At 36.4% G+C, this 17,513-nt stretch overlaps 1 protein-coding gene across 4 annotated transcripts in view; it reads right to left on the bottom strand.

Moving 5' to 3' along the window:
* kcnq2a (potassium voltage-gated channel, KQT-like subfamily, member 2a) overlaps nucleotides 1-17,513 on the bottom strand; it is a 25,101-nt gene extending 7,588 nt beyond the window's left edge. For all 4 annotated transcript variants that reach the window (XM_047799991.1, XM_027167346.2, XM_047799990.1 and 1 more), the window contains exons 1-10: nucleotides 16,953-17,513; nucleotides 11,499-11,589; nucleotides 9,535-9,661; nucleotides 8,821-8,996; nucleotides 8,287-8,415; nucleotides 7,608-7,718; nucleotides 7,377-7,472; nucleotides 6,397-6,491; nucleotides 2,565-2,627; nucleotides 2,326-2,355 (exon numbers count right to left, since the gene is read on the bottom strand). In XM_047799991.1, the coding sequence (XP_047655947.1) occupies nucleotides 2,326-2,355; nucleotides 2,565-2,627; nucleotides 6,397-6,491; nucleotides 7,377-7,472; nucleotides 7,608-7,718; nucleotides 8,287-8,415; nucleotides 8,821-8,996; nucleotides 9,535-9,661; nucleotides 11,499-11,589; nucleotides 16,953-17,263 (1,229 nt within the window). In that variant the 5' untranslated portion in view covers nucleotides 17,264-17,513. The remainder of the gene's footprint in view (nucleotides 1-2,325; nucleotides 2,356-2,564; nucleotides 2,628-6,396; nucleotides 6,492-7,376; nucleotides 7,473-7,607; nucleotides 7,719-8,286; nucleotides 8,416-8,820; nucleotides 8,997-9,534; nucleotides 9,662-11,498; nucleotides 11,590-16,952) is intronic.

Genomic DNA, 17,513 nt, shown 5'->3' with positions numbered 1-17,513 from the left:
GAAATAATCAATCAAATCATGCCAATAGACATGATAACACAGTGCGAAAGAACTGCCACATACAGTAATCCTGTGAATTAAATAGAAAACCTAACCTTCTGTATGGTGGAAACATGATTCATAATGAATACATGCTAAAGTTTTTGAAATATTTAAAAGAGGCTTCTATTAACATTTTTTTCATCTTGTTTAGACTGACATTTAGTTGTAGTTTCACTGTAGCTGTGTGTCAAAACCTGTCATTTTGGACAACAGAGAAGCCAAAAAAATGCTAATCTATAATATGCATGAACTAATGTTGTATGAGGTCAGAATGTATGTATTTTTTCATTTGCTATCAGTGTCAATATTCAAATTACTCCATACATTAATACAACAACAATATAACAATAAATCCATTTTCATTAAGACATTATTTCAATGGCTCTATGACATTTTCATTTCACTTTGTATAACTGCTTCTATCCATATTCATATTTACACCAAATATCACACAAAAACAAGGAAAAAGAAATTGTAATGAGGCTTCTCAATGTTTACGCCATGCAATCTACATCCCCCTCATGCTGCCACAGCCACGTATAATGCATTGACAAAAGAAACCATGCACATTATACAGTAGCATGCTGAAAGTGTTTGTATGCAGACCATGCTGAACGTGTGTGCTTTACGGACTTCATATGTTAGGTCTCTTATTAATAAATAATAATAATAATAATAATAATAATAATAATAATAATAATAATAATAATAATAATAATAATAATAATAATAGACATTATGTAAAAGAAAAGAAAAAAAGGTCTAAAATACCTAACACATTGATCAGGTGCACGATTGTCAAGCTTGCCTTAAATTACTGCTGAAATTTGATTTGTGTCAAGTCATTTCAGAAACTAAGACAAACTGTGAGGTAAGATTTGTACAGAGCTTGCCATGCCAAAGATGATAACACAGAAATAAGTACAATTTTATAGTTTTGTTGATTTGTAAAGTGAAATAGTGTTGGGGTTTTTTGGTTTGTACTTGGGGCAGCAGCTACCATATGATTAGATTTTAAATGTCATTTAAATATGATAAATACAGATACAACCGTGTCATTCATTACAAGATTACCAGCAGATTGCTAGCTTACAATAAAGCTTGCTAAAAAGGCAAAATAGAAGGATATATTGTCTAATGACACAGAAACTATCTGTATTTTACACAGCTCTGAGCATTTTATTCAAAAGAGAAAGAGATTCCCAATAGAGGTTTTGTATAAAGGTATAACTTTGTTTAATAACTGGTTAACGTTTGGGCTATTTTTTGGTATTTACATTTTACTACACATAATTCACAAAACCCCATTGGGCAACTTTCAAGCTGTTGAAAGGTCTCTTGAAATGTTCAGGCTGTGCCATAAGCATCTCTCTTGCAATTTCTCTCTCTTTCTATCTGTCTATCGGTCTATCCTTCTAACATTTCCTCTCTCCCATTCTGTATTCACTCAAAGCTAAAATTCTGATCTGCATAGTGATCATAGGTTACATATCAGACCAGAATCTAACTGGCCGCAACACAACTGGTGAAAAGGGAAAAAACTGGGTGTTGAAATATCTCCAAAAAAGTGGCACTTGACATATTTACCTTAAAAAGAATAACTTGAAAATAGGGTCAAAAATGAGAAATTATAGACAGGGAAAAGACATAGATCCAAGTGCTGGAGAGAAATCTGGACGTGCAGATGTTAGTATCTGTGTGCTACGGTACCTATTGGTTCTCGGGCAACACCCACAGAGGGTGTCTTTGTGTGAAAGCTCACTACTGCAAGTGTGGTTCAGTGGGTGGTGAGAGACACAAGAGATTGTACAAGGAATAGTCAAAATGGTAGAGGCTATAATTAAGAGATAATTTATTGAGAAGACAATGAAACTTTTATAATATGAGCTGCACTTAATATTACAGTACAGTATTTCACAGGGTATTTTACTTGTCAAAAGTGTACAGTTCTAGTAAAATCAAGGAATTCAATTAATCTTTGCAACCATTGTTAACTCCATAATGCGGTATAGATAGAAGGCGTTAAATGTGTGTATCAGGAACTCTACCTTGTAAATACATAAAGCAGTACTGTAATATAAAATGCTACTTCATTGAATCTATCTATAAATGTTTTGTATAACAGATATCCAGAGAGAAACGCATGGACTTTGCATTTATTTGCAGAATAATGCTGATGCACAGACCTCCCAAAAAATCTGTGACATGAATCATTTTTGTAATGAGTGGGTTATGGGAATTGACGTTCAAAAATCCCATACAAACTTTAGTTATTTAACCAACCTGGGAGAAGCTTCAGGCTGTGAGTCCTTTCTTTGGTTTCAAAAAAAAAAGAAAAGAAAAGAATAATAGAGAGGGAGTTGTGAGAGTAGTAATGAAGTACTGATTAATTAAGAAAATAATTGTGACTAAATTAAAACTAATATCATCTAAAATAACAACAACAAAAAAAGCACTGATTAATGTTAGCACTATGATTTGAAGCAAGCCATTTAATATTACAAAAGAAGTGTCACTCCAACCTGAATCCAGATTTGCCCTTCAGACTGCGCAAGAGGTCCAGCTGATTAAAAGGAGGGATCAGTCTGAGGACACAGGTTCACACAATACACACTTATTAAAGAAAATATAACTATAACATCTTTTTATATGTGTATGTTATATGCAAAATACATTTAATTCATGTTTGTTTTATTACAAGATATTACAAAAAAAAGTCTTATTTTTATATTTTAACAGTTTTCCTGTTAGAATCAATTCCAACACAAACAGCCTGATATACTCACTGGATCTAAAATGAAAAATGTTTGTACTAAGCATTTGTACATAATCATTATTTTCACTATATATATATATATATATATATATATATATATATATATATATATATATATATATATATATATATATATATATATATATATATATATAGTTGTTTTTTAATCACAAGCCTTTATCAAATCTCAGTGTAATTTTTGGTCATTCCACAAATGTACCAGACATACCAGTAACAGCAATCTAAAAAATAAAACACAAATATTTATTTGATTATTGTTTCAAGATCCATGCATGAGAAATGAGACAAAAACAAGACACTGGTCTTGTGTAATTGTCAGAAATAGCAAATTCACACTTCATAACCAAATTACGTTTCTTCTGCTTCATTGCATAGAAATCAATGTATAATAATGAATAAACTGAAACAGAAGAAGTATGTACTAGGCATAAGTCTTGCTTTAAGTATGGCTTTCAAATAATGTTGTGAAATGATTATAGACACGATGAGAAGAGGATTGTCCTGTAGAAAAAAAAGAGATTCTGACATATGATTGTGTTATAGCAAAAGATTTTCCCTGAGAGACTTTGTGCAGAACATGACTTAACTTGATTCTCCAACACATGGTAACTAAATCTATAAATGAGGCCTGGACCCAGGAGAAAGATCTACCTCTAAACTTTAATGACTGAATGAACATAATTCATATATTTAGCTCTTTTGGGGTTATTGGTATGGACAATATTACCGTAGGATAAAAAAAAAAGTCTGAACACTGTGCTGTGGGATTCAGTTCAGGCATTATTTATTTACTGTAGGCTATATAGTCAGTAATCTTAAACTATAAACACAAGACACCATTAAATTTGGTATCTGCAATTTCTGACAATAAAAACAAACTTCTTCTTCATTTCATCTGCCAGGATATGTAACAATAATCAAATAACCTTTTTTCAAGGTTCTTCTGTTACTATGGAAAAAAGGTAAGGACACTAAATATCAAAATGCTTTTAAGGCAATGACAGATATATAGTCAATCCAGTGGCTCCAGACTTTTGGCTGGTACTATATGTAACTTAAGTCCTTATTATAAAATATGTCTATTTGGTGGTCATCCTAGGTAGGTATTTTCCGTCTTCATGTCTGGAGCAAAGGGCCTTGTATCAGTGCAAACATCACTGTAAGAATCTAATGCAAGGATTCCAGTATGTTCACTCGAGACCTGGTATTTATAAAATACAACTTCCCTGTAAAAGCATTTTATATATATATATACTCACTATTTCTGGCTATAATCAGTGTGTGAAAGGTTGCTAGCTTCAACCACAAAAAGGAGTCCTACAACCTCCATCCATCCTTCCAAACCTTCTTCCTTGCAAGCACATTGTTAATGACATTATTATGTTACACTGTAATTCAAAAAGGGTTGGTGTGCATGCAGGCTTTGTGCATTTACACACCTGATTCTTAATGTTATGACACTGGTTAAATTTGTGGACTTAGCAAGTTGTGCACAAATTAATCAGTCTGCTACCAAAATTGTGCTTTTTCAACAAGAAATTGCAGCTTCCTTAGTGGTGCCTGTCTCGTCTCACAAGTACCTTAGCCACTGTGTCTATAGAGAGCCCTAAGACTAGCTGTGACAGTATAAAGCTAAACTAAATTGAATTTAAAGAAGTGTTTTTATTAAATGCAGAGAATGCACTGTCTCTACATCAGGGGTCTCTAAAACGTCTGTAGATTGGGACCCACTTCTGAGTAGCTATTTTTTTAAAGTTCAAACAAAAATTGCTTATTCAACTGGTTTGGTTTATGCCAATGTAATTAAATTATTGTAAATAAATGTCACTAATAGTATAAAACTGGTATTTCTTTGCCAACTTAATTTTGTCAAAATAGCTTTTAGGGGCAAAAAGGTTGGAGACCCCTGCACTATACAGTAAATATCATGACCTTTGACTATACCTTCAACCTGCCCTCAACCATCATGCCACCTTGATCACACATCCACCTCCTAACTGCATAGAAAACAAACCCATGTAAGAATAAATTGCTGAGGCTTTGCAGAAAGGCTACATCAGTCGAGATGTCTGCAGGCTTCTTATTTCTACAGAAGAAGGGAAGGGGTCAGCACTCCTTCATTGATTATTGTGAGCTAAACCAAAACAGCAGTATAATATATTTAGTCACTGTGTCTGTTGGAAACTGTGTCTCTCTGGAAGAACAGCTACAGCCTTATTGCCTACAAGTCAGTTTAGGTCTGAGGGGGTAATAAATGGAAGAGAGCTTGCAATACAACCTCAGGTCCCTATAAATATTTTGTAATGATCAGGTTTCAAAATCTCTATACAGTTTATTACAATCTGCTTCCAAGGCAACCATCTTGATGAAAACCTGTCTATAGCATTTCAGGGAAATTCTACTATTTATAGAGAAGCTATGAGCATCTGTCTATGATCATTATGATCTCTGGTTATCATGCAGTTAACAGTTAAGTTGAGTAAGTGAGGAGTTTGTGGACAGACATTTCTCTGAGACTCGAACCTATGGTTAACATTTATGGCTGTCAACCAAGGACATGTCTTTAACCTTACTCTCTTGAAAGTCTTGTGAGTTTATACTTGTTTGCCAATTGCCAGAGCTTTAGCATGCCTCACGATTATTGCCTAGCCTTTTGGTTTGTCTATCAAATAGTTTTCATGATTTTTTTTTTTGTTCCTTTTGTTCCCTCTTATTTTAGTGATCTTTCAGATTGAAGTGTTTAGTGGAAATGTTTGTAAAAATTGTACTACAGCAGCTACACCTTGTGGAAATGGTATAGTGAGCCGAAAAAGTCATGGTACAATACAATCATACAACTACAGTAAATATCATGAATTCTGCTGTCACAGCACCTGATCACAACTTTGCAAAAAAAAAAAAAAATTGAGCTGTTATATTATTCATTCTTCTGGAAAGGCTTTCTTCTAAATTGTGCAACATGGCTGTGGGGATTTGTACTCATTCAGCCACAAGAGCATTATTAAAGATGTAAAGTGATCAACAGTTTAGGGAAGGTTCACATCAGGTGTCCACATACTTAAGGCTATATAATATGTCATGGTATAACATTATCTTATCATGGCATATTACCAACCAAGTATACTGTTGCATTACATTAATTACACTTCTGCAAAAATGAATCATTTGTGGTATAAAGCTACAATAGAACAAGACATGAAACCAAAATGGGAACCTCATTTAATACGTAAAAGTAGAATTGGACAGTATGTTTCTGGCAGAGAAAGGAGAGAATGTTTGTAGTGCTGGCTCAGTGAAAGCATCCCATCACAGTAAAATAAAAGCTGTTGTAGGCACTAATTTGGCAGATTGCACTTATTTTTTTCTAAAGGCTTGAAGGGCTTTAATGGATTAATATCCATTTTTTGTGGCACCCCAGAGACACTGTATGAGATACTGTATATATAAATCTTATCAGTACAAAAGTATCACATAGAGTAACTGCAAAATACCAAAAATGATGACACTGTGATGTAATTGCTGAAACTAAAATAACAGCTAAAATGCATTGCCGATACCTGTACATTGGAACAGATACTGTCTGCTCGTAAAAATCCCAAGTTGACAGCAGGTCTGTTCGAGAGAGGTTTGTAGCATAGAATCTCCAAGCCGCCTGATGATAAAGCATAAATTTAATTTTGCCAATTAAAAATTTGAAACATTATAGAAGATAGGTACACCATTTTGGAAAATTTCACATTTTTAGTGCTATAACCTGGAAAGAAAATAGACTTAATTGTGAGTATATGTCATGTGATCTCGATATAATTACAACTGTTCATGCATGACCAGAGGTTGCTAGAGATTATTTGAAATGTTTGCAGCCTGAAAACATCATCCCCACAGTGATACATGGTGATGAAAACATTAAGATTGAGCTAGTTGTATAAAAGGCGTTCTTAGAAATCATGCTTTAGTCTGCAGAAGCCTTGAGACTGCAACAGTGGTCCACATTCTAGCAACACAATAACCTTAAACATATTGCCAAAGCTGCACTGGAGTGGTTCAAAATCAAGAATTTGACTGTACTAGAATAGCCTAGTCAAATCCCAGTGATGAGAAAACATTCAGTTCCAGGTTGTAACACTATAATATATGTAAAGTCCAAGAGAGATGAATATTTATGCCAGGCAATGTACCATGAAGAACTGAGCTCATCCAGGCGATCCTAATGTATGAATGAGATAAGCGCATACATAGTATTTTAAAAGAATATTTGAAATGCTAATGAGGCTAAGAGTCCAAAGGCATACATACTGTACATTTCCATACATTTCATTATTAGCAATGGCATAATTTTGTGATTTCTTTCATGAACTATATGGTTGAATGTTGAAAAATATCATTCTATAACCTCAGCATAAACATACATAAATTCTATTCTTGCAAATGCACAGGATCAGAATCCCTGCACAGGCTCGAAATTAAAAACCCTGTTCGCATATTCAGTTCAGGTCTGCAGCTGTGTCCTGCCTGTGGTGTGACAAATGAGATTTACCTGAATCAGGCTTGCAGCAGGGTTCCTGCGTTTCTCAAAATGCTTCTGTCTGTGCTGCTCCTGGACCTTCAGAGCAAAGCCTGAGCCCAGAATACCCTGAGAGAGTATGTGGAGGATGGGGATTGTTTAAAGAACATACAAATAAAGCTACATTTGTAAGATGGATAGGAAGAACATCTGTCTCAAGGATTTGAGCCTCAGATTTGAAATTTGCTACTGTACTGAACTTACTGCTGGCAGAGCAAAGAAAGCCACACCAATCAAGCTGAAGGTTGCGGCAATCAGGCGTCCATTCCATGTGGCAGGAACCTTGTCCCCATAACCAATAGTGGTCAAAGTGATCTGAGAATAAAGATATGTTTCCACATGATTCAGAAACCTAGAGTCCACTGTGAACTGGATTGCTTTTAATCTATCATTTAGGTTATCAAAAGTTTAGTTTATTTGTTCAAGAGCACAAAATCAATAAATGTTTTAAACCAGGATATTCTTGAATAAAATAGAATTAATTCGATTGGTACATGTGATAGTGGTTTAATCAGCATGATCCTTATATGGTATTTTTCTGCTTTGCTTGCAGTTGACAAAGAATCAGGAATCATTTTTATTTATTAATTGATTTTTATTTTTATTTTTTTAGAAATTAAGAAATTCATTAAAAACAATATAAATACACTTCTCTATATGTGTGAATCGGAACACTTTCTCCTCATCAGTAAGCCTGATCCTCATTTTTACGTTAGTGGTCAATAGCATTTCTAGTCAATTCAAACAGTAATGGAATAGATTTCCTCAGCTATCCTAATACCACATGAGACTCTACAACCTCATTAGACAGCAGCAGTGCTCTAGTGCTAGAGTAAATAAATTCACAAAGGCCTGGGCTGATGGTAGTGTCTATGATACTCACCAGGCCCCACCAGAGAGCATCAGCGTAGGTCTCGAACATAGCTGCATTATTATCCTTCTCTACTGAGTACACCAGAAAAGAGGCCAGGATGAGACAGAGGAAGCCAATATACCATGCAGTGATGAGCTCCTAGGAGAAACAAAAACAGACAGCACACATTACTACTATCTTAGATCTGTTTAGATGTTTCTAACATTTTAAATAATAAAACTGATTATAAATTAAGCTCTAGGACTGTGCCAATATCACATTCTACAGTCAGAATAATTCTGGAATTTATAATATGGTTTATAATAATACTGATTTTCTTAAAAGTACATTTTACTGCAGCATTTTTGACTTCTCAGAAGCATCACACAGGCTTTAGAATAGACCTACTAAATTAAGGCAGAGAAAGTCTTGCTCATTAAAACACTTGATTTACAGTCCACTCACACTGATTTATCATTTTGTTGAGGAAAGTTGACTTCCCTACTGGCAGTAAGCAAACTTTGTGATGTCTGTGATGTCTTGTTTATACATGCAGACACACACCTTGCTATGTGCATAAACCACAGATCCCAGGAGTTTCCATGTGCCTGCCCGGCGGTCCATACGCAGCATCCTGAGGATCTGCAGGAACCGGAGACTGCGGATGGCCGAAGTGGCAAACACATTGCCCTGAGAGCCAGCAGCCAGCACGGACACAGAGGCAAACAGCACCATGATGTCTGCATAGGAAAAGTCTTAGTCACTTTTTATGCTTAACTTAAAATGGCCCTTATGTCATTTATTCTTTGAAGACCCATCCCTTATCTAATGGTAAATATTTTCTCTCTGTTATTAAAATTCTTGTGGCCATGACGTGTATACCTGTGAACAAAATTTCCCAGTTTGCTCCTTTCGTTAGGAGTGATGAACAAGGTACAAGTCTGTGATTGAGACCAGTCTGACAGCCACTGCAGCTTCTCTGTGTGAGTATATGTGGCAGCTCGAATGGAGAGAGCAAGTAAGCAGCCGTTCATTATTTTACTGTAGTTTACTGTAGTTAATAGAGCACTGACATTTCTAGTGTCTCAGTTCAGAGAATGCCAGACAGATTTGTGCTTTTATTTCCCTGAAAATGCAAGCAAGGCCCATTTTCCTGTCTCAGGAGTAAAAGGCCAAGTGAAAAGAGAAAGGATGTGGAGGTAGGGGGCTGGGGGCCGAAGTGAAGGGAGGTAAAGATACAGATGTCTCATGTTCCCAGAAAAGAACAACTGGCCTCACCTATAACACAGAACGGCTTGCGAGCGAATTTCAGCCTCCCTTTCCATCCTCTGTAGCGACAGCAGCAACCAGCAGCCCAGAGCCTCACTATATACTCTACACCAAACACCACGATGGTCACAATTTCCTAAGGAGATGTAGAGACGTATCATATTACCAGTAAAATCCCACAGTTCATCAGTGGCATGCAGCAATATAAAAGCAATAGTATAAAAAGTCTAGGGAGAATCTACATTATAGCTATGAATTATAAATGAGACAGAAAGTGCAGTAATTTCCAAACCTCTAATAGTACATTTTGAAATTTCAGTTATAAAAATCAATCTGTGTCACATAATTACAGGATCTGAGATTCAGCTTGAGGAATAGATTTAAATATCTGTTTGTTTGTCAGTGAGCTCTTTTGTCATTTCCTGGATTGGGTGTCAGCATAATAGTATCTAATAGCATTAGTTATATTGGTAAATTTGGTATGACTAATACATTGTAACTTAAGATTGCAGGATCTTATTACAGATATTTGAGGCCAAGAAATAAAATAAAGTTCTGTCTTATTATTCGGTTTTTCATTTTGACTGGTATTGTCTGGGTGGCTGGTATAAATAGGCAGGCAGGGTCTTTTCAAGAGACAGGATCCCTCTATATGGTTATGTTTTTAGCATCTGATTATTGGCTGTTATATTGTACTGTTATATTATTTGCTGTTTCTTTTTAGTTCCAATTGTAGAATGTAAAATAGTTCCTTTGTTTTGATTTTTATTTCAGCTGATATTTTCACTCCCTGTAGCCGACACACCCATTTAAGTGATTACACATCATTAAGCTTGTCTTACAAATTTGATGAAGAGACCGATGTTTGCAGCCGACTCATACTGCCTAAGCAGGAGATATACAACCAGCATTGTTCTTTGCATTGTGTGAACCTTCAGCATCATTAATGACTCAATCTCTCCCACAGTTTGTTTCCCCTCCTGCTGTCTGAGAAAAGATTGTTCCTTCAGGAGCATCTGCTCCAGGACCACCAGGTTTTTAAATTGTTTCTTCCCTCAGGCTGTAAAGATCACCCTTAAATATTAACCCTCCTTTCTCTCCCCAAAAATGTTTTTGGAAGAAATCCTAATAGTAGACAGAGTAAGTATGCATTATCCAACGAAAGTAATTATTACACTGTCATAAGATTATTGTTTTTGTTTTTTTTGTTTAAATTAAAGGGTTACAGCTATGCAGGGAAGTGGTGGTTAAGATGGTTAAGGCTTTGTTGCTCAGAAGGCTGGAGGTTCAAGACCCAGCTAAAGCTGAGTGAAGACTGCTAAGCTGCTGCTGTTGTGCCCCTGAGCAAGGCTCGTAACACTTCATTTTCTATTCTGTTTACCTTGATTGGTATCTGGAAAAAGCATGCAATATAACCAGCAAGACAGTAGAATGAACAAAAAATATATAAAATACAAATCACAAAGACAGCTTTCTACATACATACAGATTTGTCCCATGTCATTTTTTATTATGCCTTCAGTGAGATATTGCTCAATAGTAACAGCTTCATCATAAAGGTACGGATGTACTGGATGTTTGATTCTTACTGATCACTGAACTATTCAGCAACTACAGGAAAACTAATAATAAGTGACATATTTAGATCTGGTCCCACAAACTTGTCAGAAGAGCCTAAAAGGTAATAATATACACTGCTTCTGACACAGCTATGATAAAGTAAAGAGCAGCGTTTCTACCTTTCTGACAGAACAGACCTCAACGGATACACGCTGGGTCGTGTTCACAGCACTTAACACTAGATAACATGACCTGTCTATCACTTATTCCAGTGTGATACTGTCACTGATTCTGAGCAATAGGTGTGAAAAGATAGAAAAAGATTTAATGTGAAAGTCTTTTGAAAAATTGTGAAAGGCTTTAGTGCAAAATAAAGGTTTATCAGAAATAAAGTTGTGTTTTAAGGCACTTACCAGAATGTACAAGGCATTCTCTGAACTGTTTTTGAACTCTTTTATGGTAGCAAACACGGATAGGACAAGGCAGGAAAACACCAGCAGGAAGCTGAAAGAGCAAAAATAAAATCAATTATATATATATTTAGATTTCACATGAAATGTATTTATTTTTGGTAAACCTGTTTTTCTCGATCCAGGTCTATTTTAGATCAGTCTGCAGCAGATCAATCTCAGAGCCTAGATGTGTGAAGAAATTGATCTACAGTAACTTTTTAACAATGTTAATTATTTTACATTTTTAACCAGTAACAGTGTTTTAAACCTTCGACTTAATTGTATTTACATTTAGAAATTAGCATCTTCTTCGCTTAAGCCAAAGCCAAGTGCAGTGATGCTGAAAATCTAAAAAAAAAAAAAAAAAAATCTGAACTAAAATAAAGCTGAAGTGGCTTTGATTCAACCTGTGGTGAGGTGTCAGGATGCAGTATGTTTAAGACCAGTGACGACTCAGCAAGATCCAGACAGGCTCTTTTGTCAAATAGCGAGAGAGAGAGAGAGAGAGAGAGAGAGAGAGAGAGAGAGAGAGAGAGAGAGAGAGAGAGAGAGAGAGAGAGAGAGAGAGAGCATGCTGAAAAAGCACATTAGAATTTAATTTAATAACCGATTTAAAAGCTAGTGAACAGCAACAATAACATGCAGGATATCTGAGATCTGCATAAAATGGAAAGATAGATAGATGGATGGATGGATGGATGGATGGATGGATGGATAGATAGATAGATCTATAAATATGTTGTACCTTAAAATATGTTGCGTTATCGTGCTTCACAGTTTTGTGTGTGCTACATTGTAAGGTTAATTCATGAGCTCATAATGTCATTTTACTCCAATTGTGTTTCCTGATCTGCCAGATCTTATATTGATCAATCTTTAGCCTAGAGCTTGTGCAAATCTGCACTTTCTGACCAACACATTGTGCAGCTGTTATCTCAGACATCTCCAAATGTTCACTGCAGTATTTGTCTTTATAAATACAAGCTGGAACACTCAAGCGAACCCAAACATGTAGCTTGGCTGTCTAACGTACTGCTGCCTCATATACTGTACACAAGACAGGAAACACTGCAGGTAGCAGACAGCTGAAATGGACTAATAATTTTATAGACCTGTACAATCTCCTCTCTTATAAAAGCTCAGTGTCATGAAGAATGCTTTTAAATTATTGAAGAGTTGTCATGATGATAGCACACTCACAATACCCCTCACAATAGTTAGGAATATCCTAGCCTTCAGCTGTCCTAAATTAAACGAACCTTTAAGGAATTTTGACATTATTTAAAAGAGGGCAAAAATAGTGATTAAGCAACAGGCATGTGACTGTAGGTCAGAGAAATAAAGAACATTATCAAAAGTGATGAAACCTGATCATGAAGAGATTCATTTTCACATTTCACCTCCTAATCTCTCTCTCTCTCCCTCTGTGTGTGTGTGTGTGTGTGTGTGTGTGTGTGTGTGTGTGTGTGTGTGTGTGTGTGTGTGTGTGTGTGTGTGTGTGTGTGTGTGTGTGTGTGTGTGTGTGTGTGTGTGTGTGTGTGATGCACTAATCATTTAGTGGAATGAGGCATCACTTCATGAGAATTTCTTCTGAAATTTTTTTTGAAAAAAAAAAAAAGCTCTTTGATGTCTGAAACTGAAGCTCAATAAGATCTTTAAACCTGTCTGTGCTAAAGGGAAACTTATTATTACTTATAAAACACAAAACTGAATATTATCAAACCTAACCTAGTGAAAGGTTAGAAGCAGAATGTGAAAACACACCTATTTACATTAGCATTTATATTGTATTATTGTATAATATAATATAGTAGGACAATAGACTTTATTAGTCATTATGATGTAAAATGAACATTGCATCATTATAGAGACAGTTGTTCACAACAGCAGGGATCCTAAGAAAATGTATTACACAAATTGGTAATGAATATATTGCCTTGAAGACTTTTATTTTACACTTAAATCTATAGATTTGGGCATATTCTATATCTCAAGACAGCTCTCCAAATGAGGAGGAAAACACAAGAGTGGTAGAAAACACAACCCCTCATTATAATAGTTATTATATTTATTACTGTGTTCTTATAGTTTTTAATCCTGCTTGTCTAGTCACATGAATTGAATTACTTAAAAACATCCTCAAAAAAGTCAACCAATAAATGATGTCAACTTGAATCTAATAGTGAATGTAATAAAGAAATATGGCCTACGGAAAAGCTCAGTGTCTCCCAGGTATTGCCTAATATTACTGTACACATTTAACGTGTTAAATATTTAAATTGTTGGATTATGATTATTATGCAAAGCCAGAGCTACAGTAGTGTCTGCCATGGGTATGAGCATTGGATGTTTGTGAAGCATCCCGCATGTAGAGTACGGCCATTATACTGTATTTTGCCTCCAGGGTTGCCATAAAGTATGTATAAATGGTGCAAGCAAGCAGCTATGATCTTAAAGTAATCTGATATAATAAAACAGAGTTTTTATACAAAATGTTATAAGCAGGATAATATTTTAAAGTGCATGATTAGTGTTGCATCAGCTGCCAGCTTTTCCACTCAGACATTCAGGGAAAATTTATTCCACTGCCCAAGTGCCAAGAGAGAGAAAAGTCTTAAAGGGAGTCTTTCTTTTGTATTAAAGGGAAGTTTGTTAAGCCAAGCTGTATTTGTGGTTCAACGAGCTCAAGTTTATTACTATGGTATGCTAGCCCATTTTCGCCATTGTATGCATCACTGTTTCAAATCTAATGCAAGCACATTCAGGAAGCGCCCACGTTAGATGTACCTATGAAGAATGAAGACATTTAGATAATATTCCCTTAAAAATACTGTACCTCAACAGAAAGGTGCAATAATCAAGGGATTCAACAAGTACCTGAATGGCCTCCTTCATTTTCACATAGTTTCCTAAAAAGTTTTTATACACAATACAATTTAATTCATAATTAAGTGCAAATTAAATCTAGTGCTTTCTGATTATGTACATATTTTATTCTCACAGAAGTAATTTTAGGTGCTATTCAATGTCTCAATCTCTGAATCATGTATTTTCTTGTGTTGTTAACGTAGCCTCCGGGAGTCAACAAGCTAACACACAAGGAGGTTAATGATTTCTCATTACTTTGATTCATATTTACTGCTGTATTAGTTTGAACCAGAATAGATTTAGAGTATGTAGGCACAGCGACAGAAATAGTTTTATGTGAGATTATATTGTACATTTTTCAAGAATGATCCATATTCATTAAAACCCTTTACAAGTCTGAATAAAATTTGTATAGTTTCTTTTACCAATATTCAAGGAACTTCCTTATTTCCACTGTATGTATGCACCAAAATATTTAATAGTAATTTGAAATATTTCAAATTTCAATATTTATCTTTTATACTTAATTACGTTGAATTAAGATATCTAAATATGTATGTTTTTCTCTTAGATGTTTTAGCTGTATTTGTTTTTGGAAGTGAACTATTACAGATATTGTACATCAAGTATGACAGCAGCAAAGACACATTTATGAATTGATTTCACTTATTCAACTCAGTCAGCAAGAGACATCTAAATTCACTCTGGACACGGAGAGCCACTCTGAAGAAGCTCTTCATCGTTAAACACTGTCCTGACAAACAAGATAACCAGAATGATGTATCATGATGCTTACAACATTGTGACAAGCTTTTTTAAGCTATTCCTGTATCCACATAAATGTGTCTATGTAAAATGCTTTCTCGAATATTTCAAGGAAACAGCTGAAAGCACTAAATCAGCTCTTTCTCCACCCTTACACAAAAGTTAAATAGAGCAGTATTGTTTGCAGAGAGCTATCACAACAATGGAGGAAGGTAACAAAAATAAATCTTAGAAGGGCAAGATAATGAAGTCAGCATGCTTCACGTCAAAACAAAAAGGAGACCAGGGCTCTAAACTGTGGGTTTATAAATAATAAATCTAGCACACACCACCAGACATCTGAGAGCTAAAGTTTTAAGTTCAGAAGGCTAGATTGAACAATTAAAGTGAAAGCTATTTGAAATGGCTTTAGTCATATTATACAGCTTGCCTTTCAGCTCTGAACCACATAGTTGGATCGTTTCAAACTGGCTGAGAAATCAGGCAAGCATTAATGTACTTTGGAGACTTGAGCTAATGGGACACTCAATGCTGAGTTTCAAGAAAACCATCAGAAAACCAAGAGATGAACCATTCAAATTCATCTCTTATTCTCATGGACAATTCTTGTTCCCTGGGCTACTGTACCTATCCACTCCCTCAGACACCCCATATATGACTCCCCAAGAGGAAACATATTGGCCTTAGTGTGTTCAGTCAAAGCATTCGTGATTATAGCTGTCACGAGCTATGGGGATCCCGACTTTTGGATCACTGTAATGTAATGTAACCCTTTAATAACATTAAAAGTGCAATAAAGTACATTATTATGTTTTGTATTGAAGCTGTAAACTCATGTAACAGAAATGTAAAAATCAACAGGTTGTCTCACAAAGCAAAATATTTAACTTGAATCACACAATTTATGGGCAAGTGAAAGGACAACAAATCAAACACATTATGCATCATATTAACGATGCCACATTTCAGTAAGGATGTTAAAGGTTTTATCCTGGTTACAGCCATACTTCCACATATGTAGTATTAACGGTGAATACATGAAGCAAATATGGTTTTACTAAACTAGTCCCTGGCTGTTTTCCTCCTAACTCATCATATCAAGTGCAACACACCTAGGCTCAGTAAGATCAGTGTTCAAGGTAATGCTAGGTTTCTTAGAATAAGCAGTCTAACAGCAGGTATCTGCACTGCACCGACTCATAGCTCTCTCTCTCTCTCTCTCTCTCTCTCTCTCTCTCTCTCTCTCTCTCTCTCTCTCTCTCTCTCTCCTCCCCACTCCCCCCCCCTGTGTGTGTGTGTGTGTGTGTGTGTGTGTGTGTGTGTGTTTATCGCTGCTGCTGGAGCAGTGTACAGGAGCTGACCGGTGCTGAATGTAAGCGGTCACGCGCTTATTGAGGCTTTCTACGAATGGAAAAGAAAGGATCCCCATCTGCATAAAAGGTGTGTCTCTGGCTCTGTGCACAGGTTTCCCTTTGTTCAACAAAATAACGGCAATAAGTCAATTACATTATAAATAACCAAATAAATAAACAAATAAAAGCAGTAGCAAATACTATAGTTTTAAAATGTTTCATGTTGACGTTTTAAGTGTGGTATAGTCAGTTCAGTCACGTGCAGGGTGAAGCATCTTACACAAGGGCCACATTGATGCGGGACTGATGGGAAACGGCGTTCTGCGGCAAAACGTGCAGCTGTTGCAAAACTTTTCCCCATTCTGAGCGAAGCACAATGGCGCTATGCTGTGTCTTAGGCGGTAACCCTAAGTGATGCAGCTTTACTCACACGTAAGCGTGGTAGACAAACGCCCAGCCTCGCGGTCTTTCCAGTGCGTTGTAGAGGAAATTTTGCAGTCTCCGGTAGCCCGCGCTGCGTCGGTGAGTCCCGCGCGCGCCGCCCAAGCTCGCTCGCGCTCTATATAGACCCATCCTGCCGCTGGAGCTCCGGCGCGCGCTCTCTCCGCTCCCGATCAGCAGCGCGCCGTCCCGGCTCGTCTCCGCGCCGCTGGCATCCACTCCCACAAAGCCCACCTTCGGCTTTTTCTTCTCCTGCGACGGAGAGCGAGAGAGGTCTCCGTTGGCAGATTTCCTCGCCATTGTCAGAGCCTTAGAGAGCCACGCTGTCAGGCTGGAAAACGAGCATCTCCCGAATGGGTGTGTGTTCAGAGATTGTCCCCTACTGGAAAAATCCAGTGAAGCGAAGCTGCAGTGATCTCATGCTCGCCTGTCTGAGAACACAAGTTTTATCCTGCGTTTAGGGTTTTAAACCCACCGCACGCGCATTTCGTTAAATGTCGAGCTGTAGAGATTTTATGTTCCAAACGAATGAAGTCCTAGAGAAACGCTT

Source organism: Tachysurus fulvidraco, chromosome 14 (genome assembly GCF_022655615.1).
Source record: "Tachysurus fulvidraco isolate hzauxx_2018 chromosome 14, HZAU_PFXX_2.0, whole genome shotgun sequence".
In the NCBI taxonomy this organism is placed as follows: Eukaryota; Metazoa; Chordata; class Actinopteri; order Siluriformes; family Bagridae; genus Tachysurus; species Tachysurus fulvidraco.
This window is presented reverse-complemented; position numbering and strand designations above follow the sequence as displayed.